Source organism: Trichomycterus rosablanca, chromosome 1 (assembly GCF_030014385.1).
Source record: "Trichomycterus rosablanca isolate fTriRos1 chromosome 1, fTriRos1.hap1, whole genome shotgun sequence".
Lineage (NCBI taxonomy): Eukaryota > Metazoa > Chordata > Actinopteri > Siluriformes > Trichomycteridae > Trichomycterus > Trichomycterus rosablanca.
The window spans coordinates 68,407,352-68,435,320 of record NC_085988.1 but is presented as its reverse complement, the minus strand read 5'-3'; the positions used below and the strand labels follow the sequence as shown (position 1 = coordinate 68,435,320).

At 40.9% G+C, this 27,969-nt stretch overlaps 1 protein-coding gene across 4 annotated transcripts in view; it reads right to left on the bottom strand.

Moving 5' to 3' along the window:
- Positions 1 to 131: 131 nt before the first annotated feature.
- Positions 132 to 27,969, bottom strand: part of sox5 (SRY-box transcription factor 5) — a 92,589-nt gene continuing 64,751 nt past the window's right edge. For 3 of the 4 annotated variants that reach the window (XM_062995614.1, XM_062995623.1, XM_062995633.1), the window contains exons 9-15: positions 17,821 to 17,970; positions 10,854 to 11,025; positions 7,325 to 7,497; positions 5,126 to 5,228; positions 4,502 to 4,675; positions 2,424 to 2,640; positions 132 to 1,685 (exon numbers count right to left, since the gene is read on the bottom strand). In XM_062995614.1, coding sequence (XP_062851684.1) covers positions 1,388 to 1,685; positions 2,424 to 2,640; positions 4,502 to 4,675; positions 5,126 to 5,228; positions 7,325 to 7,497; positions 10,854 to 11,025; positions 17,821 to 17,970 — 1,287 coding nt within the window. In that variant the 3' untranslated portion in view covers positions 132 to 1,387. The remainder of the gene's footprint in view (positions 1,686 to 2,423; positions 2,641 to 4,501; positions 4,676 to 5,125; positions 5,229 to 7,324; positions 7,498 to 10,853; positions 11,026 to 17,820; positions 17,971 to 27,969) is intronic. The other variant, XM_062995641.1, reaches the window with a different exon arrangement.

Here is a 27,969-nt window from a genome sequence, read left to right as displayed (position 1 = left end):
ATATTTTTAAGTTGTATTTTACTTTTACATTCTGTTAAACCTATTTAAATGATTTTTTTCTGATAAGTTTACAGGTAAAAACATAATAGACAATGAATCAGAATTTTAAGTGTTATTATTATTAAACTTATTAGTGCTTTTAGGGCAAAAGAACACTTCATGACATTGTGTAGCTAAAAAAAATCACTGGAATTGGAACATATAAGCTGCTGTTTTTAACACATCTGTTTTAAGAGTGTATAAAAATTTAGATACTCAAAATGGACAGACAGACAGAGTGTTGCCCAGTGCTTTGAAGGTTTTTCTTGGTAAGTAGAGCTCTAAACGCCTAGGGAAGAACAGACTGGGCAACCACAGACCCCCTTTATTTTCTCTCTATTTGGCTGGCCATTCAGTGCCAGGCCCTTGTCAGGGGAGCCTTTGTCTCTCATTTTCTCTCCTTATTTTCTGGGAAAAGAGGACAGGCGCTACATTTTCAATGATGGTGAAAACAGTCTGTTTGGGACTGAGACAGAGGGAGAGTTGGACGTGATATTCTGGCTCTCGAATTGTGCTCTCATCAGAATATGTTGCTTCTGTTTACCTCCTCCTACTTGACAAAATAAAAATCAATCCAAATGCACAAATGTAAATGAACTTGAACTGCTCTGACTTTGAGAGGTAAGACATGCTGCATAAGAGGAGGAGAAGAGAAAGTGCAGAAAAAGTGTAGGATTCTATTGGGGATTGCCTGCTTTAGTGCTGTTCAGCCCTCTACCCTTTCCTTGGCCCTTCATCCATTCTGAGCATGAATGTATGTGATATAGTGTGGAAAAGGAAAGGACTCTGCAGGGGGTTCACCAGAAGAAGCATGAATTTCTTTAAAAAAAAAAAGAATTCGGTGAAGTCAGGTGCTTTACATCAAAACCAGGAAAATAAATGCTTTTTTTCTCTATTAAAACCGTAGCACAAAAAAAACAACGAATCACATTCACAAGCCACTTGTTGGCACCGTGTACCTGAGTGAGAATATTATAGAACCCAGAAAAATGCAGTCTTAAAAGTGTCTCTATAGACAAGCAGGTCCACCATTATAAAGTGTCTCTGACAGGCCGACAAACAGGTCCTGCTTTATAATGAGCTTCTCTTCCTTCCTGTAGCTTACTCACAACATCATAAAAATTGCGACAAGTTCTCAGCAAAAGTCATGGCAGATTGGCATCTCACTTCCTTTCCAAGACCCTTGTTTAGTGTAACAGTCGCTTTGACAGACAGGGCCTGTGCTTTACTGCTGCTGGTATCAGGGCTCCTGTGGGAGGGGCTTGGCTCTTTTCAAGTCCTGTTTGGGTGAAGGGTAGAGAAGGGATGAGGTTTTACAGTGAGGGATCAGCAGACCGGATGATTGGTTTTACTGGGTGGCATGATTTTCACTGTCACTGCCGAAGTCTCCGTCCTCGTCCTCATAGTCAAAGTCCTCGTAGGCGTCGCCATTGCTCCTGTCCAGCCGGAGGTCCTCCTCCTTGATGCGAGGCTCATCCCCTTTGCTGATGCTGAGGTATGAGGGTGGGCCAGTGGGCGGTGCTGGTTCGGGGCTGCTGGACATGCTCGAGTGCTCAGAGGGCATCTGGGGTGATGGCATGCCTGCCATGGAGAGGGCGCTTGGATAGACCACGCCTGCTGATGAAAGTGACAACTGGGACTGCTGCCTGTAACATGCAAACACACACGCACATTACATTTAAAATTTGTTAAAGTACATGTTGATTATCCATATGTACATCCATACATCTATTTGGCACAGTTTTTACACCCGATGCTCTCCATGATGCAACCCTTCTATGTATTTAGGCCTGGAACCTGTAGAGTAGATCAAATCTACCTTTATAAAGTCGTCTGAGCATGTGCTTCAACACTTTCATTAACAATAAGATTGTCTTAAAATTTCTTTAAAACTCATTTTATTCATCTTTCATGCTACACTTATGAAGGCGTTGTTGGAATGCACCATCAGAAATTGCACTTATGTGCGTTACACGACCAAATACACAAAAAATAAAAATGCTGGTTTGTTTTCTACTACTTTTACATGTAAAGTCAAACAAATGAAGTGTACAAGGGAAATATTAGTGTTTTATTCTACACCTTTGGATGAAAGCAGAAAGCTGCTACTAGTTTTTTTAATACCACTGATTTCAAGGAAAATCAACCTACTGGCTGACATGATTACTATAAGATACATGATTCGGCATATCATTTATGCTATATAATTAATTTCATACACCTGTTAATAGACGGCGTGGCTAAAACACTTGAACTCAGTAATTAGGAGAGGTATGCACAAAGCTTTGTCCCTATAAGTAATATCTGCCATGCTGACATGCATTTGAAATGAGCTGCATTTCTATTAGACTAAACGGGTACTGAAAAGTACAAGAGGATCTCACCCCACGGTGAAGTACTGCCGCATTTCCTGTCTGCGGTTGCGCATGATGGCTTTGTATTCACCGATGCGCAGCTTCTTGCCGTCCACCAGGCATGTGCGTTTGGGCCGCGGCTTGTACTTGTAGTCGGGGTATTTCTCCAGGTGCTGCTTGCTGAGGCGTGCCTGTTCTTCGTAGTATGGCTGCTTCTCTAGGTTGGTCATGGACTTCCATCGTGAGCCTAAACACCAGCAGCCATGTTAAACATAACATACACACACACACACATCTCCATGCACTGCTCATTACTAAACGTGCTAAATAAGACCAAAGACGTGAACACACATTAACACCTTTTGGGCACATTAAGCCTCCTCTTTACAGACAGACACATTAACACACTGTGTGGATTAATAACTGTCCTACGTTTAGCCTGAATGACCAGGTCCATCTCTCTCAATATTAAGTGGACTTTTGTTTGGTCTAATGAGCACCTTTAAGTGGAAGTGATGTCACACTGAGAAGCAGAGAGCATGGTCTCTGCCCTTTTTACACCCAAGTGCCTGCACAGATACAGACACACTCACTTTCTGATGTGCGTCATTATTCCAGGTGACAGCAGGTTAAGTGGACCATTCACATACTCCATCTAATTACCAAAGCTCAATAGGAGTACCTGTGGCCTATGCTCCATATTCCTCATTAACAGAGTTAACACACACACACTTGCCTATCCCACAGAGGGCAGTACACGTTCATGCATGTATATATGAGTGTAAACGTATCTGCATGCGGTTGTGTGCGCTAGTCTGGGGTGAATTTACACTCTCCTACTGTGTGTTTAATGGGAAAAAGCTGTCAGCGCTGAGCCTGACACGCACCCACCACTGCAAAAGGAGAAACTCCTTCTGTTAACAATTGAGAGAGCGGGAGCCTTATTAAAACCAGATTTCCCTGCGTTATAAAATGCTTAGGAGCTCTTTAAAATGTCAAACACAATCCCAGAGGTCTGGAGAAAATGTCAGACAGACTGGAGTGCTTGTGTAATGCATAATGAATTATATCATCATTGTTGGAGTCGGCTCTCCAGAGCGATTCATTAGGCAGTGGTTACACAATTCTGCGCAAGGAACGGGACGTGTGTGTGTGTGTGTGTGTGTGTGTGTGCACTATAGTGTTTTCCCTGATGAGATAAAGGCATGTCTATAGCTTAACTTATTCCACATATTCCTTCATATTTGGACAGACTTAACCAGTATAAGTGAATAAATTGTCAGGCTGAATTCACACACACACACACACACTCTATCTGGTTATTCACACATACAGCGAGACTAAAGAATGACAGCCAGTCTGAAATAAAATTACAAAAATATGGATGTAACTTATGAAATGTGCACCATTTTTTGTTTTGTTTTAAACAATTATAGTATTGATTTAATGATGGGATTACAGGACATTTCTTCCCCTCATATCAGTGCATGCACATGTGTTTTTTAGACTATAAACTTTATATAAGTTCAACATATATCTGAGATATGTAAACCATTATTTTGATCATTTATTCTTTTGGCAAAAAAAATAAAACTTAAATGTAATCCAATAAAAAAGCTTTAAAGATTGAATCCATTAATGTGGAGTTGGAAACAGATTCTATATCAATATCAGTCAATAATTAGGCAGGGTTTCCACATACTTTTGGCTATATAGTGCATATAGAGGAACATGTTGGCAGAACAGGTAGTGTAAGTTTGCCTACAGTTACTCCAGTTTGTGAGAGTTTTGGCACATTCTCCCTTCCCCCGCCTGTCTGACTGCTTCTTTGGTTTCCTTCCACCTCCTAAAATATGCAGATGGTTTATATATATATATATTTATAGTTTTCAGCCATTCCCCTCTCGGACACTGTCTCATTATGTCCGTGTAGATGCCTGATCGGCTGACAGCACAGGTATCTATTTAGCAAACCTCCTAAACACACATTCAGACACAACAAAAGGCCCAGTGACAACACTCAAGCTTTCATCCCCCTCCCGGTCCTTCTTCTCCTAATCCTGCACCCCCTACCCCCCAAGCTTACAGTGATAAGTAATAAGTCTTACCGAGGATTTTGCTGATGTTGGAGTTATGCATGTCAGGAAAAGCTTGCAGAATCTTTCTCCTTTCGTCTTTTGCCCAAACCATGAAGGCGTTCATGGGCCTCTTGATGTGCGGTTCGCCGCTGCCACGACCTCGAGCCTCGCGGAAAATCCTTGAATCCGACACACTGGGGCTGCCTGTGGAGGAACAGCAAGGTTTAGTGTGACAGATTCTCACACACATAAACAGAACATAAACACTTTCGTAAAGCAGTGTAACAGTGGCAGAGACATGAAACTAACCATGCCTTATGTGCTGAATATAATTTATGTACATGGATTACAAAGACATTTTATTTCATTGCAATTAAATTTTTTTTATAAAAAATACAATCATAAAAAATAACACATTATTCTGCTAAATCATGGGTCATATTCTTTAAAATATACCCATTTTTTGTAGAACTTTATTTTAGACTGTAGGGATTACATGATCAGAACTGATGATTGGTCTTTTTTATTACTGGTCTAGTTGTATAGGATCAGATTTTCCAGTTTTCCACTTCTGCCATCTGTTCCAACATTATTAAAGAATGGGACTTAACCAGTAAAATATGACAGTTTTATTTATTTATTTTATTATTTTACCATCAGAGTCGCCGCTCATGCCAAAGTCCATCATGGCCTGAGTGAATTTGGTCTCTTCTGACTGCTTCATCTGCTGACTCAGACTCTCAAAGGCTGCCTTCTCCTGTACACACACATAAACAAAAAGTTGTCAGCATGCCTATTAAACAGTTAACCAAACAATCTTGAATTTCAACCCTCTGCATTGTCCCAATTTGGATGTATCCAATCCTCCTGTGCACTTTGGCGAACCATACAGATTGCATAACTCCCTCACTGGCTGGAAAGACTGCAGACCAGCACATGTCACTTCATACAAGTGTGAGCTGGGTTCTTACAGAGAGCCCTAACATGTATAGATGATCACATTTTGGTCACCAGTAGTTCTTCACCACTTGTGCCTGGGCCTCCAGTTGGAGATGTTGTTGTGGCGGCAAGTGGGTAAGTCTTCATCTGAGCTTTCCTCCCTTAATGCATAGCCAACTGTGTCTGTTAAGCACTCAAATCCAGACCCTCACGGTGGTGCGCTAGCAGGTTAGACTACATTAGCTAGTTTTTTAACTAATGAGAGGGAAGTCATTTGAAAGTTTTATCTTAGGAACCTTTAGGAAGCAGCTGTTTGTGTTTACAAGAGCTTTTCCACCAACCTGTCAAAATGTAGCATAAAGTGGTCTGCATTACTATACACACAGCTCACACTCTCACTCTGTCTCTTTTTCTCTCTCTCGTGGCCCCAAGGTCAATGCATTAAAGAGAGAAACAGCACTCTAGAGACGAGAGCGAGTGGGACCACATGGCCCCGTGGGTATTTATTACACCCAATAAAAGGCAGATTAACTCTGCATCTACATGCCTAATGTAGCGGGGGCATGCATTTCCATGTGACACCTCTGCCTCTCTCCAAAAGCTGCATCTGGGGCTTAATTAGTCGATTAGACTCCATCCTGAACACGTGCCATCTTTAAAACACACAACCAGAGAGGGTGCTCGCCATTAGAGAGTGACCCAGACGAGCTGCGGTGCTGTAATGAAACGCATTACACCGTTCTGCAGCCATACAGATTTAATTATTCATTCTGTGCTAGTGAGTGGGGTTTAAATGAATGCTCAGTGGAGAGATAATTTCTCCCCAGATAGCAAGGGAGAGAGAAGAGGATAGAGACACAGATACAGAAAGAGAAACAGAGAGAAACTATAGGAATGTGGTGGATAGAAAATGGTTTGAATCACTTGTTGTTGCTTTCAGCAAATTGAAGTTTAATTAGACATATACGCACATAATCTGTATGTACAGATTCACCATGCACAATAATTCACTTTCTTTTTAAGGTATACATACTAGTCTCTACCTCAGCAGTGTGCAAATAGCTAGAGAGGAGTTACTGTAGACCACAGCTTTGACCTTAATGAGTTCAAATCTGAAGCCTATAATACAGTTAATGAATGTGGAAGGTAAACACATGGATCTAATGTACATACAGTGGATATAAAGTCTACACACCCCTGTTAAACTGTCAGGGTTTGGTGTAAAAATCAGATCAAGATCAATAATTTCAGATTTTTCTTCTCCTTTAGTGAGGAAAGAACTAAAATAATGTGGTTGAGTAAGTGTACACACCTTATAATTAGGGGTGTAGCTATGTTCAGAATTAACCAATTAATATCTGCCATCAATTTAAGTGACTCTGATTAACTCTATATAAAGCTCAGCTCTTCTAGTAAGATTTCCCTAACAATTACTTAGTTACAACAAAAACCATGGACCGCAAAAAAGCTTACAAAGGATCTTGTTGTTAAAAGGTATCAGTCAGAATCCAAGGCATTATATACACACTATGGAAAACAGAGAAGATGGTCATCAACAAGTGAATAAAATAAGACAAGAATAGGACATCCCGCCAAAATTGATGAAAAGACAAGAAGACAAGTTCTGGTTGTGTACTAAATGTGACAACAATCTACTGTATTCTTCATATGTCTGGGCTGTGGGGTAAAGTGGCAAGAAAAACATCCAAGCCCAGCAAAAACCTACATCAGGTCTGTCTAAAGCATGTAGTAAAATGTGTTATGGTCTGATGAGACCAAGGATGAACTTTTGACAATAATTCCAAAAGGTATGTTTGGCGCAAAAACAACACTGCACATCTCTGGGTACAGAGGGTTTAGTTTCAAATAATCAGTCAATTTAGACGCATATTTATGTCTGAGAAAGACACCAACCTTCTCCGAGCGCCCGTTGTTGAGGCCGAGGCTGTTGACTGCTGCCACTTTGGCGTCCAGGACCTGCTGCTCCCTCTTTAGCTGCTCCTTCATTTGCCGTGCCTCCTGGAAGGCTTTGCTTACAGCATCGTGATCATTCAGGTAGCCTCCTGAAGTGATGGATGATAACAGGTCTGCAGGAACAAAAAGCAAATACGGGTGAGAACGAGTAAAATGATGTGTGTGATACTGACTGCTTGCATAGCTTTTCCTATTAAAGCCTGCACACACATACTGGGGCATTGCTATGATAAATCCTTTAATATAATCTAATATTTTATTGAACCTTTAATCCTGGTCAAAGCTGCAGTGGGTCCGGTTTCTCCAGAATGACTGGCTGGTAAGGACCCCACTCCATTGTGTGACCTAGGCCGCCAGCAGGCATAGCCAATCTTGTCTGTATGTAGACTACCGACTAGCCTGCTGGGAATTCAAACCCTAGATCCCAGCTGCAGTGAGCTACAGTTACATTTACATTTTTGGCAATTAGCAGACGCTTTTATCCAAAGCGACTTACAATTATGACTGAACACAATTTTGAGCAATTGAGGGTTAAGGGCCTTGCTCAGGGGCCCAACAGTGGCAACTTGGTGGTGGTGAGGCTTGAACTGGCAACCTTTTGATTACTAGTCCAGTACCTTAACCACTGAGCTATCACTGCCCCCTGAGCTACCACAGTTAACCGCCACACCTGAGCCCAAACAGAAATAATTAATAAGATTGAATGATTTGCTTTATGTGTATTATAGGGTGAGGCAATATGATTATCCATATTATTATTATTCTTTAAAACAGACAACAAAAGACATGTCACATCTTTATCCAATCTGTAAATGCATGAAAAACATCTTTACTAAGAGCTCATATTTTATCCAGCTGTCCTGGCATGTGGTGCGTGTACAGATGTGTGTTGTGCATTTTCTAACTTAATAGAGGGACACCAGGTGAGGCCACCCAGCACTAACGCACAGTTGAGCCTCTGGACTGAGGACATTAGCATACTGTTGCAGCAGGCAGAATGCATTAGCGCACACACACTGACCACTTGACTGCTAGCTCTCTAAGCGGTGCCATTGCAACAGTCCTCTTTTAAAACGGGCTGGACTTCAGCAGCTGAATTGCTGTACCGTGAATAATATGATCACCAGTAAGAGGGTTACCAGCTACTTATGTGCGTCTGTAAATTTCTTCAGATCTATGTAGCTGACACATTTTAAGGAACTGAAGCTGTTTAAACAGGCCCCGTGCAGCATTGTAAGTCGCTTTGAATAAAAGTGTCTGCCAAGTTAATAAATGTGAAATGTAAATGTAAACATTGTTCTACGTCATCACAAATCTGCTGCCTTACATTTGGAGATTCCATTAAAAGTTCTTTCCTTCCATTTGGTTTGTCAATTCTCATGGAAAATAGATTAGAGGTTTTCTTTCTGAAAATACAAGCACAGCCTCGCTCTTACTTTATTTATTTTGTTTAAAAGCTAATCACAGTTCTTTAAGAGAGCGAGAAAAAAATGGAGAAGACTTCTTAATAAAATCAACAATTGCTAATTTGCCCATCCCAGAACATCTGGCTTGATGTAGATCAAAGATGGAGTCTCTATGCTTTTTCCACAGATAGTATTTGTATTATCTGCAACAAACTGGTGCTTGGGGAAAGTGTATCTGACTTCACATCTCGTCTCATTAGATCTAATAAAGGGCTGCAACAGATTATAGCTCTAATCTATTCTTTATGCTGTGCTGGCTGGATTAGGCACTTTAATTTGAAATAAAAGCAGGATAACACTCGTTTTAAAATCAGAAGCAGAAAAGCTGCTTAAGTGACCTGGGCCAGTGATAACTCAGTGGTTGAAGTATGGAACTGGAAATTAGAATAAACTGTTAGTTGCTTTGAATAAAAGCATTTGCCAAAAGCCATCATTCTAAATGGAAATGTACTGGTCACATAGGGAATTGTATGGAGCAGGCCAGAAATGGAAGGGGTAGAAACCTGAAATTTTTTTCTTTCGGTTACTCTAATATTAGAAGTTGCCAGAGCGATCTTTATGGTCCACATATCTACTTTGGAATAGTCTCACACCAGATGCCCTTCCTGATGCAACCCTCTATATTTTATCCAGGGTTGTGACTGACACTGATAAGTGCACCTCCCAATAACTAGGCTGTTTGACCATCCGCCCCCTCAGACATAGCCAGTCATGTCTGTGCTGCTGCCTGACAGGCCAATAGCACCAGTGAGAATCGAACCCTGGATCTTAGCAATAGTGGGCTAGCATGATATACCGCTGCACGACCAAATGCCAACCCAAAGTCTATAGGCTATAGTAAGTGCATAGTCTCTGAACTCGCTGTACCCACTATACGATGAGTAAGAGAGTGAGATGGTGTCCTCATAAACGTGAAAAAGGGGGCATGACGGGTACTAGGACGCAGCCATTAAAAAGCTTCTTTAAAGTGTTCTTTCTCTGACACCGTTATTGCAGAAATATAACAGCCAATAATACCAGGATGAAAAAAGTTATGGAGAGGACAAGAAAGGATGACTTTTATCCAAAGCATCGTACAATTGGTACAGCATACAAACCAAACATCCGGGAGTTAGTGGAATTGTTTAAGGGCCCAGGAGTGGCAGCTTGGGCTGTTCGGTGCCTTAACTGCCAAGCCAAAAAGACAGAAAAAAAGAAAACCACTGCACTGGCTGAAAAATCAGTTCAACTCAGAAAAATGTAGTTAAATCATCTTATGTCTCTAATGGGTGTGAGCTTTTAAATTTTCTTTCTGGCCTTCCAAAAATGTGCAACAGATGTAAAGATCATGGAGCAGAAGGTCGCTCTAATTGTGAGCTAAAGCACCAGCTTGAATTAACATGTTTTATGGATTCTGAGGAAAAAAAAAAAACAGAATATAATCAACTTTTTTAGGAAAAGAAACATCTGGAACATTAATCTGCTATTAAATCCTGGGATTTGTTGGAAAACACAGCGTTTACAAAGGAAGAACTCTAAAATGGTAAAAAGCAGTGGGGGTGAGGAGAGCAGGGAGGATATTGTGTTATTGTGGCATTAATGCAGGTTGTTTGTGATGTGTGTGGTAACAGAGTTGTATAAGAGCCCTGTCTAATCTCATTGCCAGAACAGGATGTCACAAGCTCCTTGTGTGTCTCTATTCAGATTCTCAAAATAAATGTGAAAAAAATTCTGCTCTTTCTTTTCTCTCCTGCTTCATACAGCTACCTAACAAGCGCCCCTCCCCCCTTTTCACATTGAAACTCTAATAAACGCTTGACAATATGCCCTCCGGGGAATATTAAACCCAGCAGACCTAAAAATGTAACATCAATTAACATGCTAAAGGAACACAACCGTGCTTGACTCCCGATAAATTGAATGAAATGGCTTATGCTGCAATGAGAGGCATGTGGAGGTGTATAATAGGTTTATACAACAGAAAACAGATGATGTAAACATGAAAAATATGAAGTTATCAGTACCTATTGAGCTGATTCGGGGCGGAGGTCCTCCGATGTTAGAGTGGACGCTGTGCTTCATGGTTCCATGGCCCAGCTTCATGGCAGGGACCTGTGGGGAAGCGGGGGAGGTGGGTGACTTGCTCTCGGATGTCTTAGGCTTGGCTGACAGATTCAGGGGCTGAGCGCCCTCGTCCTGCAAAGGCAAAACAGCAACACATTTGGCCCGGCGTGATCTTTTTTCCCCTCCGCGGCGGCTAGGGTGCCAATCACAACGGCTGACCGGAAGCAAAGCAACCAACCACAGGCCAAAGGAAATGGAGCAGTATGGTCACCTGCGGCCGTGGAGCAGGAAAGAAAGTCTGGAGGGCAAGCTCATCGGGTCTGAACGCTGACAAAGTTTTCATGCAACGTCTTGGTACTTCCTCAGTAAGTTCAATAAGGGCACGGTCATGCAAGAACACATGCAGGGGTACACCACGGTACACATTCACCAATGTTGTTCCTCTAGAGAGGAACCTCAAGCTCCATTTATGACGTTGCATGCCATAAAGCCAACTGCACACTATGCGACACCCAACAACTTGTCAAATATGAAAAGCCTGATGTTCCAAGAGCTCTAATATTCTACCTTTTGCTACCTGAGAACTTCTGTGTAATAGTTTCATTCGTTCTCACTGCCTGTTGCTTAGAGTTGTCTATTGTGTACATTCAGTATACCTGAGAAATTAACTCTGTAGTTCATTGTTGGTCAGGTAATTGAAAAAAATAGAGCAGCTGTACCAGTTTTTGGCTGTGTAAATGACGACCCAGGTGGGGGCATGATCACATTAATCATCATCTACATATCCTCCACGCTGCTGCCCTAATCACATCACAAAAACCCCCCAACCTGACACAGAGGGCCAATTAGATCACAGAACAGCAGATGCATCCCCAACTCCGCCCAATCAAGGCAACACAATTAAAATGAAGACTCAGTCCAGCTGCCAGAATAAGCAAAGGCCCAGTTAACCTTTCTTAATGTTTAAATATCTAATGACCTGTGTGTTTTTTCACTCCAAATAACTGAGCAGCATGAAGACCGCCTACTAGAATGCCTGTATGGACACATGTTCATACAAATCAACACTGTCAATCATTGTTAGACTGACAAGGCAGGTTCAAGGCAGCAAAGAACTGTCTAATCTCAGCTGCAAGCACATTAACCCGGGGTGTGCAACATCTGCTACAACACCTGGCACTGTAGATACGACAATGCCTTTTGATGCCTTCGATCCATACTGGAAACTAAGCTCCCTCAAGGGTAGCCCTAAATTATATATTAATAATTTGCAGATATGAATAATAATGCCACCATGATCACGAGCGCAGTATTTAAGTGGCTGACGTGCTACATTTAGCCCTTTGTCTAGTCTCTTTTTCAGTGATGCTTCCTAATAGACTGCCCTTATTATTAATGAGCTGAATGAAGGGTGAGCACAATAATCGTGTCCTTCCAAAACTACACTGGCTTTTCAGGAATGCATAACACTAAGCAGACCTTTATTATGTTGGGCTTGCCATTGAGCCAATAAGGTAGAGTTAGTATTTAATCCAGATCATTCCTCAAGCCTTTATGTCACCTTCTTTTTTTTGCTATTGGGATTGTTCTTTCATGAGGCAAATCCTTGAGTGGGATGTTAGCCAATATAACTAATCTACTAAGGGGTGAATTGGGTGAGACTGGCTAAGCTGTATGCTTGGCTAGACCAGGTTTGGTTTGTGCCACTCACAGTCTTTGACATGGCAATCTTGCTATAGAGGAGGCCCAGGCACTTAAGGATGAGAATGTGAATCAAATGGTGGATTAAATTAAAAATGCTTGCTAAAGCCATAATCACTTTGTTAATTAGACAAAAATGTCTTTAGCTATTACATTCCTTTTACAAAGCAAAAGCTGTATTGGCACAGCCACTATGCTAGCACATAAATGGTTAGAAAGGCAACACTACAGTTGAGTGACAAGAAATATACAGTGGGTACGGAAAGTATTCAGACCCCTTTAAAATGTTCACTCTTTGTTTCATTGCAGCCAATTGGTAAGATCAAAAAAGTTCTTTTTTTGCTCATTAATGTACACTCTGCACCCCATCTTGACAGAAAAAAAACAGAAATGTAGATATTTTTGCTAATTTATTAAACAAGAAAAACTGAAATATCACATGGTCATAAGTATTCAGACCCTTTGCTCAGTATTGAGTAGAGGCACCCTTTTGAGCTAGTACAGCCATGAGTCTTCTTGGGAATGATGCAACAAGTTTTTCACACCTGGATTTGGGGATCCTCTGCCATTCTTCCTTGCAGATCCTCTCCAGTTCCCTCAGGTTGGATGGTGAACGTTGGTGGACAGCCATTTTCAAGTCTCTCCAGAGATGCTCAATTGGGTTTAGGTCAGGGCTCTGGCTGGGCCAGTCAAGAATGGTCACAGAGTTGTTCTGAAGCCACTGCTTTGTTATTTTAGCTGTGTGCTTAGGGTCATTGTCTTGTTGGAAGGTGAACCTTCGGCCCAGTCTGAGGTCCAGAGCACTCTGGAAGAGGTTTTCCTCCAGGATATCTCTGTACTTGGCCGCATTCATCTTTCCTTCAATTGCAACCAGTCGTCCTGTCCCTGCAGCTGAAAAACACCCCCATAGCATGATGCTGCCACCACCATGTTTTACTGTTGGGATTGTATTTGGCAGGTGATGAGCAGTGCCTGGTTTTCTCCACACATACCGCTTAGAATTAACACCAAAAAGTTAAATCTTCGTCTCATCAGACCATAGAATCTTCTTTCTCATAGTCTGAGAGTCCTTCATGTGTTTTTTTGCAAACTGTATGCGGGCTTTCATATGTCTTGCACTGAGGAGAGGCTTCCGTCGGCACACTCTGCCATAAAGCCCCGACTGGTGGAGGGCTGCAGTGATAGTTGACTTTGTGGAACTTTCTCCCATCTCCCTACTGCATCTCTGGAGCTCAGCCACAGTGATCTTGGGGTTCTTCTTTACCTCTCTCACCAAGGCTCTTCTCCCACGATTGCTTAGTTTGGCTGGACGGCCAGGTCGAGGAAGAGTTGTGGTCGTCCCAAACTTCTTCCATTTAAGGATTATGGAGGCCACTGTGCTCTTAGGAACCTTGAGTGCTGCAGAAATTCTTTTGTAACCTTGGCCAGATCTGTGCCTTGCCACAATTCTGTCTCTGAGCTCCTTGGGCAGTTCCTTAGACCTCATGATTCTCATGTGCTCTGACATGCACTGTGAGCTGTGTGGTCTTATATAGACAGGTGTGTGCCTTTCCTAATCAAGTCCAATCAGTTTAATTAAACACAGCTGGACTCCAATGAAGGAGTAGAACCATCTCAAGGAGGATCAGAAGGAAATGGACAGCATGTGAGTTAAATATGTGTGTCACAGCAAAGGGTCTGAATACTTATGACCATGTGATATTTCAGTTTTTCTTGTTTAATAAATTAGCAAAAATATCTACATTTCTGTTTTTTTTCTGTCAAGATGGGGTGCAGAGTGTACATTAATGAGCAAAAAAAGAACTTTTTTGATCTTACCAATTGGCTGCAATGAAACAAAGAGTGAAAAATTTAAAGGGGTCTGAATACTTTCCGTACCAAAAATATCCAAATATTTGATTTGTATGTGTGGACTTGGTTTGCAAGTGCAGATGCTTTAAGACAGATGTACTACATGAAAAGTCATAACTGTCCAATTGCAAACCTCTATTAAATTTGGGGCGTGGCTGAGAAACCACACAGCCACAAAACCAAACTTATCACTTGTAGCTAGAACGTTGCTACTAGTGTTAGCAACATTAGATGATGTGCTTTATGTTACTTTAAGGTCATTAAAAGCCTCTCGCAATTAATCTGCCAGACAGCCTTTCTTTGACATCTCTCTAGCTAGTCTGCATGATAAAACAGCTAAAAAAAATGGGCACCTCATTACAGGTGAACTTTGCCTGCATCATGTGTTTAAGTAATTTGTGATTAATTAGGATTGATTGTGTCTATACAGCACCATCAACCACACCCCAAATTCAGCAGAGGATTACAGTTGGACAGTGATTACTTTTCACTGTGGTATGAATACAGCACTGCTTGGACTACAATACAATAAATGTACTGAATTTACTTTTAGCACATTCTAAGTGCCACACAGTGAAATGTAGTACAGCTGCGAGTTGATTGCATTTCAAGCTGATTTGTATTCAATTTTGACACTAACTCTTAGTGACTAATTCTTTTAAATACAAACCTACATGTATTGTTTTTCAGTTCTGAGGTCAAGCGATGTTAAATCAGTGTAATGGATGTTTTACTTTTCATTTTGGCATGTTTTAGTGCAGCACGGTAAAACAAATTAAAGCTGTGCCTTGATTTAATTCCACAGTCGATTGTATACAGTTCTTACACAAATTAAATTTGTGTTTTAAATGTAAATTCTTGTGCATTGTTTTTCAGTAAAGAGGTCAAGTGAGGTAAAACAATGTAATCGAGGTTTGGCTTTTATATTTCAGCACGTATTCTGCATGTTACTTTGAAAAAGCAATGATGTGTGTATTGCGTTTCACATTTTTCCACTGCAGTGATTGAATTTTAATTTGGCACTAATTCTGTTTCATATTCAAGCAGCTTGCGGTGGTCCAGTACCTTACTAACAACTGATGTAGGTTTTTCCGTTTATTTGTCACCTGTCTGTAAGTAGCACATGAATGCTGTATTTCTTCCTTTGCCAGACTGCTGACACATGTAAGTGACACCATTTGCCCAGTTCCTTATCACACAGCCTGACGTTTCAATTACTGAGACAAGTGTGTGTGTCTAGTTATTTGTCCTGCAGGACTTGCCTGTCACAGCTAAACACACACACACACACACACACACACACACACACACACACACACACTATTTTTTTTACTTTATTTATTTACCAAAATGAATGTATATATATATTCATATGTGGTCTTATTAGATGTATAACAGTAATCTGTATTCTAGAGCAGATACAATGTCTTTAATTATCATATATACATGTGTACAGTATAGGGTCAGCCATTGTAGTATTAGAAGGTTATGGGCCTTGCTCAAGGGCCCATCAGTGGATGCATAGCAGAGCCGGGATTCCACCTCACAAGCTGCCGATTGATAACCCATAGCTCTACCCACTAAGCTACCATTGGACAATGTACACCCATACCAGGCCCATGCCCAGTGCCATACATATTACAGTATAGCTCACTTTAACTGCAGTCCATTATACAAAACACTGCAGAAAGCTTTCATACCTGCCCAAAAGACTGCCCTTTAAATCTAACCTGCCCACTTAATGCCCACTAAATCTATTTTATTATGAAATGTAACCCATTTTAAAATATATTAAGTATAGTAAATAATTGACTGTAAACACCTGTAATCAATGAATGTGGTAAAAAACTAACTTAGCTGGTCATACATAAAATTGATTGTTCAGTGCACAAGGCAGGTTGGTGTAAATATTTGAAAATGGCACTGCTCATTTTATCAGGTTAAAATAACTGTGGTAAAAGTAATAATTTTTAAAACTAGTATTGCAAATATCGTTAATTGGGTTCTATTTTATGTTGTTTTATGAATACATGGTGCCTGTCCATACATGTGTATAGTTTCTAACTTTGCTGTAGTAACGGAAAGTCTGTGTGTGTGTGTGGATACACCTGAGCTGTAGGCCACCCCCCTAAGGGTAAAGCACTTATGCTGTGTGTGCCTCAGTCCAAACAGCTGTCAGCCACACTACACACTGGCCAAAATGACAGGGACGAAAACAGAGGGCAAGTAAGAGAGAAACACAGAAAGACAGAACAGAAAAGAGAAGGAACGACAGGTCCGAGAGCTCTCTGGGACACTGAAATATACATGCTACCCTGTGGTTCCCCGAAGGCTAGGACAAGATTCAAGAATCTAAGTGGGAAAAGTTCAGGGACAGGTTCAAAGACAAAATAAAAACGCTGAAAAACATTTCTTTAATAGCTGCATTTCCTATGTTTGAACAGTCACTAAGCATCATCTCTCTGATCACTGGCCGCAGTAGCACTTCACCTCCCCTGGCCCTGTCTCTCACTGTCAACTCTCTGCAGCCACTCTATATAAATGCTAATAAAACAAGGAGAGGCCCTACATCTAAAGAGCATCTGTATTCATTATCCAGAAGCCCCTTACTGGATGATTGGCAGGGGGTCACAGCCAATCAAGAACCGCTATACTAACTCAGGTCAGGGGCCAGGTGCCTGCATGCCCCCAAAATGTAGATCTGCATCTGCAACTCATCACACAGACAGAGAGAATGAGCGAGAACGAGCACGAGACATTTTTATGAAGGAGGGGATCAACTTCTGACAGACATATGGTTCAGAGCAAGGCCTCATCTTCTCTCTGTCCAAACAGACACTGCTCTGTGTCCACTGTGGCTCCACACGGATCTGACCTAGGTCATGACAAAGTCTGAACACATGTTTATTTAGCAGTGGGTGCCCCATGGGTCACGCCAATGTGCAGTAGGCAGGACGAAATAGGCTTCTCTGGGGCATTCGGTTATTATGCTGACCAGCTCAACGGGATTCTAGAGCCGGCAAGCTGGTGCCTTTTAGTTCTGCAGCGCCTGATATTCATGCTGTTTCCACTTCATTTGCTCCATTAGAGGAGACCCACACACCTGCTCTCAGGTAGATGCACGGATGCCAGGAAATGGATGCATTGGCCTAGACAGTGAAGCATTTGATGATTACGCTAGGTATGCAAGGATGCTAATATTTAAGAGAAACACACTCACCAGCATGCACTTGGAGCCCAATCACAATTAGAGTTACATAACAGTGCAATCAATCACACTGCAGACAGATCATTTACCACAATTCCTGTATATAAAGACAGAAACATACATGCATGCATGCCATAATGTAGAAATGAACTGAAATTCAGACATACCTTGAGTTTGGGTGGTGGGCTGCTCCTCCTCTTCTCGCTCAGGCCACTGGTAGGCGAGTGTGTGCCCGCTGCCAAGTTGGGCTGAGGCACAGAGCCATGCTTGGCCCCCGGAGACACCTGCATGGCTGCCAACTGAGCTGCGTACAGCTGCTGCTCCCAGACAGACAGAGGACAGCAGGAGATGGAGAGGGGACAGGGAGTCAAGGATGGGTGGAGGATAAGTGAAGAGAAGAACGGAGGAAAAAGTCATGAATAAATGAATATGCCAAACACACGCGCAGACACAAAAAGATGCAAACTAAAAAGCAGGTCTAGCCATTAGCTGAGAGAGCTTGATGGTTATTTGTGTTCTTTGGGACAGAGCTGTCACCTCTCGTCCCTCCACTGGGGCCTCGAGGGACCTCTGCTAACAGCTATCAGCTGCCCCGAAGGAGACATGTTAAGTGCCATGGTGCATTTTGGAAAAAGAGTACCACTACTTTCCACTGAGGTCAAGGTTAACGACGGAGAAAAGAGACAGTAGTTGTATGATGAGGTGAAAAAGTGCTAAATGTGTTTGGGGAAAGAGGGGGAAGTTGCAAAATCCTGCTTTAAAGCTCATAAACATAAAGCTCAGTGTCCCCGTGGATCATTCGCTTATCCTTCAACAACACACACCAGTGTTTCTACTAGTGATGGCACGTTTGATTTCATTTAGCAAAGCCATTTTTATGATCTGTGCAATCTGATCGATCCGGTTTCTAGATGGACAAATATAAAGCAGCCTGAATCACATCTTTGTTTCTTTTTTACATTTTCATGTCATTTCTCTGTTTTACTTTCGCTTTATCCTGGTTAGGGTTTCAAAGGGTCCAATAACGCACCAAACAGGACACCAATCCATCGCGAGGCCCTGGCCATCCCAATCATCTCTACCATGTAGACGCCTGACCGGCTGATTCAAAGCTTAAATCTCCGAGGTAGAGGGCTAGCGCCACCCCACCTTTGTTAATCATTGACCCTATTATTAACCATTAATCCTATTATACATTACAATATATTATATATATATATTACAATAAATAACATGTACCACCTAAACGACATGCAAAACGCCAGAAGTAGCTACAATCTCTGTTACAGTTAACACTAAACTGGCTTTATTAAATAAGTATTCTGTGAGCTCTAAACGCACTTAGATTTGGTCAAGTTTGTAAACCCACCCAACCGATTCCCCCCAAAAAGTACAAAGTAATAATTTGTTCAGACCAAATATCACTAGTTTCTTTAACACATTATTGTGAGTCATGGCAATATTTACACATACCAAATTGTCCTTACATTTTTACATTTACATTTTCAGTATTTAGCAGACGCTTTTTATCCAAAGCGACTTACACAATGAGCAATTGCGGGTTAAGGGCCTTGCTCAGGGACCCAACAGTGGCAACTTGGTGGTGGCGGGGCTTGAACCGGCAACCTTCTGTTTACTAGTCCAGTACCTTAACCACTGAGCTATCACTCAGCCACATAACACTATCAACAGAAAATGAGTTCCATCAATCCACTCTGTATTCAGAACCAGAAACAACTTATACATAAAAGATCAGCTGAATTACAGCTACTACATAAACAATACAATCTAGAATATATTAAACAATAACAGTGCTCTTAGATATCTCCATGTCCTGACTAGTGAATTAAAAGAAATGTTTCTGCATTACTGACTGGCTTGTGATGCTGCCTGGATAAACACCAGCAGTGTGATGTAGGAAAGTGCAAATTTGAAAAGCAACAGCTGTTTAAAATGGCTATTATTGCAAGGGCAGAGGCTTCCAGATCTTTTGTGTGAAAATAAATAATTAAATAATTAAATAAGTGTCTGGATTTTTCAAGATTTAAAAGTGCTTCTTAACTTTTCTGTTTGGTGACTATTAGATTAAAACAAATATTTTTTAATTCGTCATATGGCTCTTATTGTCACCAGGAAAAGCCTCAGCTGTGTGTTTTTCAAGTAAAGCTGCAACTTTTCTTCACATTTTGCTGTATACACATTTCATAAAAATGAGCCGCGTTTCCTTATTTCTTCTTAAAATTGGTTTTCTTGGGAAGGAGCAGACCCTCAGATCTTTCTGCATTAAAAACTTTTTTTAAATTGTGTTTTTCTCTTTAAGATTTGGAAGCGAGTGGCTGTTTGCGAGTAAAACTTCCGTCCTTCTGTTCCTCCCTGGCCGTCAGCCACCAGCAGGAAACAAAGACTGGTTTATGCAAATGGCTGTGGCAGTGTTTCCATCTTTCTATCTCCATCTTCTGTCTTTGGTTCTTTTCTCTTTCAACCAGCCCCTTCCACACAATGCCAGATTTTTTCAGCCAGTCATAAAGAGTTATACATGTCCATCCAGTAAAAACTTCTGCTCTAATTCTGAGCCACATACACACACCTTCATGTTTACACAGCCTAGTCCTTATCTGTACACAATACAAACTGTGGATGCAAACAGTTGCTGTATCTTCTGTAGTTATATGTCATACTTATCACATAATCACCTAATCATAATTATTTGAGCTAATCATGATTATACAAAGATGCTCAGGTGGCACTGCAGTAAATTATGCTAGCATACTACTAGGCTAATCCAGTGTTCGTCTATGTCTGAAGCCGGGGTTGGTCAAGGCCCCGTAATGGATTGATGTCCTGTCTGGAATGTGTTACTGTATTGCGCCCAGTGATTCCAGGCAAACCAGACCCGCCAGAACCCTGATCAGGATAAAGCGGTTTCATGTTTATCACCACGGCGGGTGATAACACCAAAAAATAACTGGGCGCAATGCAGTAACATACCTCGGACAGGATGCCAATTCATCAAGCTCTATATTATATAATATTATATAAAAATACAATAGTTAAAATATCAAGAGAAAAGAGAAATTATTCATATATATTAATATCATTCATATAACTATTTGTCTGGACATTTATTGCACAAGCAAACATACTACACAAGCTCTTTTCAAGGGTCTCTGATCAGTAAACATTATGCACCCATTTGCGGTGTATGTGTGTGTGTGTGTGAGAGAGAGAGCATGGAGAATGAGAGCTGCAGCAGGGCTGGGGGAATAGGCGATAAAATAAAGGTCTTGTTGGTCATTTATGTTCAATTACCTTGACCACGGCTCCTGGATGTGAGTGTACCCGAGCGTGACTCAATTCGCCCCCTCAGAGTGCACCCTTCCATTTGGAAGATGAGCTAAGGCTGTGTGTGTGTGTGTGTGTGTTTTAAATTCAGTCTATGTCCAGTCCACTGAATCAGACTGCTTTATTTGCTCTGAATTGAGTTCTATTACGGACCAGCTCCTACCAGTCAAAGCTTCTAGACTGGCTGAGCCAGTGAGTGACACACACACACACACACACACACACACACACACACACACACTTTCTGCAAGGCTGCCACTAAACACGCTCAAAGCGTTGCCGCTCGATCATAAAGATGACTAGATGCAAAGTGACAGCATACTGCCTCTGGGGTCACCACAGGCAAACACAAGCATTCATATACTGTACACACTAAAAGGGGTGAGAAGTAAAAAGAAATAGACAAATTTAAATGTCAGCAACTAAAATTCTGAAACACATTAAAGCTTCATTCAGCTACTCCGACTGTGCCTTTGTTTCCTTATGGAGCGAGGCGATGCAGCTTACTACGCACAGATTTACTGCTTTTAAGCTCATTTTTTACCACTTGCAACTGCACTTAAAGTTCAACCAGGTTGCTGCTGATCTTTTTAATGCCCCACCAATGAGACAAACTGTTTATTTGACATAGTCAGAAGCAAAGCACAGACATGGCGGGGTAACACGGATTCTCTCTAAACTGTTGTATTCCACTTTTCAATTACAAACATGACATTGTGATTTGTGTGAGAATACAGCATGGAGACTAGTGAGCAGAAACATGGAGATTGGATTTGCATTTCAGACAGCTATACCATGTTTACTAAGCCTGGAATCACTTGCTGAGGCTTCGTAACTCTTAAATGAGATTTAATGCACCCTTTAATTAAAGCAATAAAGTTTCATAAACCCACTTCCTTGATTTAAAGCTTGCTGCTCTGTGGTACAGCCAGCAGAAAGCAGTTTTGTTGCTTACTGTGAAAGGCGTAAACGCCACAGAAAGGTAAACAAGGCACAGAATCAATGACAAACACGATGATGGCTAGCAGGGCAGCCTGGTGGAGCAGCTGCTGGAGTAACTGCTGTACAGCAACATGGGTGTTAAGGACATGAGTTATTCTTATTGGATTCAGATGGGTTTCCTCTGGGTGTTTTGATTTACTTCCAAAAAATGTAGAAGATGGAATGGCCATTCTTAATTGTTGCTAGATATGAGTAAGTAGGATATATATAATCACAAAGCACTTCGATAAAATAAAATAAATGTAACACTTTATTTTGACATGTCTCATTGTGACATCTCTCACTGATATCATGTGATGTTTGATGTCAATTACAGTTTGTCTACAGAAAAAAACCACATAACCCATTCTCTGTTAAAAATGGAAAACTTAAATCTTCAGACCCCTTAAAATGAACATATGTGCTAAAGATAAAATAAATCACTAACATAAGTAAAGCTCCAAAGCAGAACAAGCTGTAGGAGTCTTTAAAATTGCTTGAAGGTGAAAAATAGCCTTGTACTTATAAACATCTAAAATTCACTCAGGTTCACCTATCTGGTACATACATTTAGCGTTTTATTAGCCTCACACGCATATCTGTTGCTCTGTCCACCTAGATATCCTCCTGTACTCCAATTATCAATCAAAAGCCCTCTGTAGGACATTCAATGACCAGATGTTGTTTAGGTGGTAGACCATTCTTAGCATTGCAGTGACACCAACATGGTAATAATATGGTAATGTGTGCTGTACTGGTATGAGTGTAGCAGGTGCAGCAGTTTTGCTGGGATTTTGAAACTCAATATCAATGCTAGGAGGAGGACAGTGCTTAAACCAGAAATATAAAACAACAGTGGCCTGTGATCAGAAAGTGTCTCCTAATAAAAGCTTACACAGTATTTAAAATGTCACAACAACACAGCTGCACATGGCATTATATAAGGCTAGTGGGGTCAGAAAATATAAACGACCCAGAGGGGGGCTACAGGCAAAAATTCCAAACAACACTGCTTTACCTGATACAGTCATACCAGTACTACACACACTACCAGGTGCATGAGTGGAGGTCTTACAGGCGCCCCTTTCGATTAATTACCAGAATACAGGGGTGTGACTCTTTTTTAACTTTTAATTTGTTTATTTTATGCTCATATTCTATGTTAGGAAGAAAGCAGAAGTGATGGGGATTACTTTTCAGTATAGCAATTATGTTTACCAAGGGTGCTAGGTATTCTGGAGGACCCCTAATTGAGTACCTTGTATATTTAATAGTAAATTACTGACAGATTTAAGAGCATTAAGGCTTGTGACTCATGACTTTACAACCCTGGTGCCTTGACTCTTAAGGTTTCGTTCTTCTTTATGTTCATTTAAGACAGAGCTGACTACCACTGCTACCCGTCACACTCCATCTGTCAGTATTTGAACAGCCAGAGGCATCCACCTCTCACACCATCACTAATCCCTTATTTCATTGTGATTACGGGGCTACTTTTCTCATCTCGCTTCCTTGTCTCTGTGTTATTTAAGAGCCATGCCCAAAACAGCCTGGCCACTGCTGGCAGTTGTGATTGAACGTATCGGTTCCATCTGTCTTTTCCTTTTCTATATGTGTGCATGGGCTTGTTTTTTGTGGAACAGCACCGTAAGCTTTGCTGCATGACGATTAAAACAATGAACTTTGACACGAGCCCGTGTTGACTGAGGACGTTGCCAAGAATTCTCTCAATCTGTGCGTCAATTAGAAAACTCGGCTAATGTCTGTCATACTGAACAAGGACAAAAAAGGACCAATTAAAATCTACTGTAAGGACAGACTGCTGTTTTAATGCATTCATTAGTTTTTAGACTAGTAAATAAAGACCTAAGCACAGATTGTAAAGTAAACATGTTAGACTGGTGTGTGTGAGTGTGTAAGTGTTACTGGTTGGGGAGGGTAAGCCTATTACGGCCTGCTGGAGTGAGCTGCGTGATCACCGTTGTAATGATCCAGCTAGTTTTCTGTTAGCTCTGTCAGTGACTTTAATAGACCAATACAATGACAAGAGCATTACTGGAGAAGAAGATTTTGCTTAAGAATGAACATATAATTATAAACATAAAGTCTAATGGCTTGTCAATTATCCATTCATTTGCAGACATAGCTGTTTCCACCTGGTTTAAATCAACCCTCAATTTCTCTCTCTACCTAACACTCTCTCATCCTCTCTCCCTCTCTCCCAGTAATCCCATGCAATATGGTCCAACATCTGCCTCCACATATGATGCCTGACCCTCGCTATTGACCCCCTTTATACACATCTAATACGGCTGCTTACAAATTCTGCTTCCTCTTTCTCATCCTTATCTTTCATTTCTTCTTCCCTACACCAAGACTGATCAAATGACTAGTGTTATAGCACAGGCCTGAATGCCGGACTCCTAAAGTGGAGGAATCCGATGGCTCCTTCCTGCTATGAAAAGCATGCTGCTGTTTCGGGTTATTCTGACTGGTCAGTATGATGAACCATTTCAATTATTAGCCAGTGGGAGGTGCACTTGTCAGTGTACTGTTAGTGCCGGTACTCAAGGCTGGATAAAAAATATTAAGGAGGGTTGCGTCAGGCATGCCAAAGAGAATGATCCACTGTGGCGGGCACTAAATACAAAAACAGCCTGAAGAAACAAAAAATGCTATGGCCTTTATAGTCACCAGATTTAAACCTAACTGAACATCTGTGGGAACTTTTACATGGATGTGTTAGTGCTTCTCACTACTATAATCATAACACCTATTTAGGAAATATCTTTTGAAAGAATGGTGCACCGCTTTTATCTCGGGTTCAGAGACCTGTTATTATATTTCTTGACTTTGTGCCAACAATGGTCAAGATAAAATCATAATCAGCTTCAAGATAACTTATCATGTTTTCCATGTTAGCAAACACATACATAAAACTCTTCCCCCCCGCCCCCCCACACACACAAAGCATGTTGTTTCAGGCTTATCTCTTTAGGTTCAGACAGAGTTCAGGTAGGATTCAGAGGTCGTCCTCAGTGTTCTGTGCATGAGTCAAATGCAGTTCAAACTAGTGAACTTTATTTTAGTTCCCAGTCAGTTCAGACATATCACTGATTACAACATTTATAGTTCTGCTTTGTTGTAAAATGGCCCATAAAAAGATGTTGGTGGAGATGTTGGCTCTTTAATCTATTTTTATGTCATTGTTTCAGTTCAGAGTTATTATACATTTGAAAATGTTGGGGTTTAAATTGATTTTATTACATAAAAGCTTTTTATTTTGTTTCCAATGTAATTTTATTTATGTTAAAATGTATATTTGATCAATATATGTCATTACATTTTCCCCATTATTTATATAACAACATTTTACGTTTATCGTCTTTTCAAAAACAAAAAAAAAACTAATAAACTTGTGCTCCAGTTTCTTTTCACCTCCCAGAAATATGCAGAAGGCGGACTGGGTTTGAATGTGTGTGGCTCTGAGATGAATTGGCACCCTGTAGAGGGTGTTTCTGCCAAGTTGTCCGATTAACATTAGAAGTTCACTTTGATGCAAAAAAAGTCTAATCAGTCTAGAATGATGCAATTATACCGGGACCTACTCGCCACACATTGGACACATGGGCAACGGCTGTTAATGCTTGTGCTTGTTAGCTTTGAAACGTGGAGTATGTGTTAAAACTGAAAGTAAATATCTGCATGTGTATGCACGCAGGTGAAAAAGCACTATTAATTTGCACCCAAATGGGTGTCTGTGTGCAGCTGTGTTTGGCTAATGGAGGCCAACCCGGGCACCGAGGTTAATGCATCTCTAACGGCCTGGCTCTTAACCTGAGGACCAGAGGCTAGCGGTGGCCAGAGAATACTAGCACAGAACAGCCCAGACTCGAGCTACAAACAAACACACAAAACTGAACAAACACACATGTGCAGGTACACACATGTGCACACGAAGAGCAGTAGCAGATGTGCACTCTTTTTTCCTAAAATGGGGAGATTTATGGGATGCTCACAGAGCAAACAGGACCGCTCCTCTGGCCAGCTACAGAGAGAGGGAGGGTGATAGAGAATAGAGAGGAAGGACTGAGAGAGACTGTGAGATAGATAGAAAGAGAATGTATGTTTACCACTGGGTGGACAGGAGAGCTTCATCATGGCCTGTTCTTAACACTCCCTCTGTTCTCTATTCTGTTCTATTCAAATGCTGCGTTCTTTTTGTGTTAGCTTTCAAATCAGAGCTCCTTCTGTACTCACTTCTACCCCCCTCACCACCACCACCCACCAAAAAGAAAAGAGAAGAGTTTCTATGGTCCCCTTTTTCCACTTAGAACAATATCATCACCCCCAGTGCCAGGCCTGCATTCTCCCTCTCAGGGGCTCAGCGCCACACAAAGGCTCAGTGCTATGGCAACCCACAGTTGGCATGATGTAAAGAACCGGGCAGAACAGTGGGCATTGTCATTCACCGTTTCAGGACCCCTGAAAACAAAAGTGCCGAGTTTGAGAGGTTGGGAAAAGAGAGGCTCTCAGCTGTACCAAATGTTCTTAAAAACAGAAATCAAACACCTGTTCCTGCAAAAACTCTAACTACATCAACTCCATATCTGACTTATGTATTCATAAATAAAAGCATCTGAACACGACAACAACAAGGGGTTAGTTTAACCAATCAGTTTCAAACACAACAGTAAAGCTACTCACTTATAGGCCTTAATTAAAATTCATCACAGACAAACAAATAGGTTACATGCATTTTAAATTTATTTATTTATTTCTAGGGCTGTCGAAGTTAACGCGATAATAACGCATTAACGCGACCTCAATTTAACGCGATTAAAAAAATTAGTGCCATTAACGCAAATTCTAGTTCATGTTGACACTTGACTGGTAGAACAAACGTTTTAATGTCGGACTTGCCACCGTTTTTCATTTGCGGTTTGTTAACATAATGTAACCGATCGTGGTAGTGATGCACTTGCATAATAAAGAAATAAATACACGCTATATTCACAAGTTGTCGGGAGCAAAACACTTTATTACACTTAATTAACTTCTTCTTCTGTACCGAATACCGTAAAGCTGAGTCGAGCACGTTAGTTCATGAACTATGGAAGCCCCAAAGGGTCAAAACACACTCACTTCGTGTAGAAACGTCCATCAAACCATCGTCACGATACAACCACAGACAAGTCTGATACAATAACTACGCCTTATCCCACCTAAAGCACCGCTGATCTACAATGTTTGCTGATGGAGAAATTCTAACCTACAATCTGACATTTACTGCCTAGTATGTGAGTGAATAAACTCCCTTACAGTTTTCTCTTGTCCCAGCAGTTTTTAACATCAGTACATTTAGCATAAAATGTGTTCACCATTTTAATTGTAACATTTCACTTAAAAATCCTTGTTTTCTATAACATTTACACAGATTTTTTTAAATGCGATTAATCGCGATTAACTATATGAAATTCTGAGATTAATCGCGATTAAAAATTTTAATCGTTTGACAGCCCTATTTATTTCTAATTTATTTAAACACGTTTAGTTGTGTAGAGACTTACAACACCAAAATAAAAGTCTGTGGTGTAATTCTGACCTGATATATTGTATTTGTATGTACCAGTGTTGGCCTAAAATGTTGGTTTAGTACTGAATTTGATATTTAGTAAGATGATCCACTGACATATTTCCTACTGAAAACCAGTCTAATTTTATGGTCTTGGTACCTACTGTCCTTTATGGTATGCTAAAACACAGCACATAACATGTTTGACATTGTGTAAATTGACTGCAGCAGCTTCTTCTTTTATTTTAAAGATATTAGTACCAGTGGTCTAATATCTTGGTATTGTATGAGAAAAGGAAAATAGGTTTGGTGTGTTTTTATTTTGTACAAACAAACCTAATGAATCACTGTCCTAACTACACCCCTGTTTTACTGGATTGTTTTGGTTAAAATAACTGAATTTGCCCTCCCAACTCCC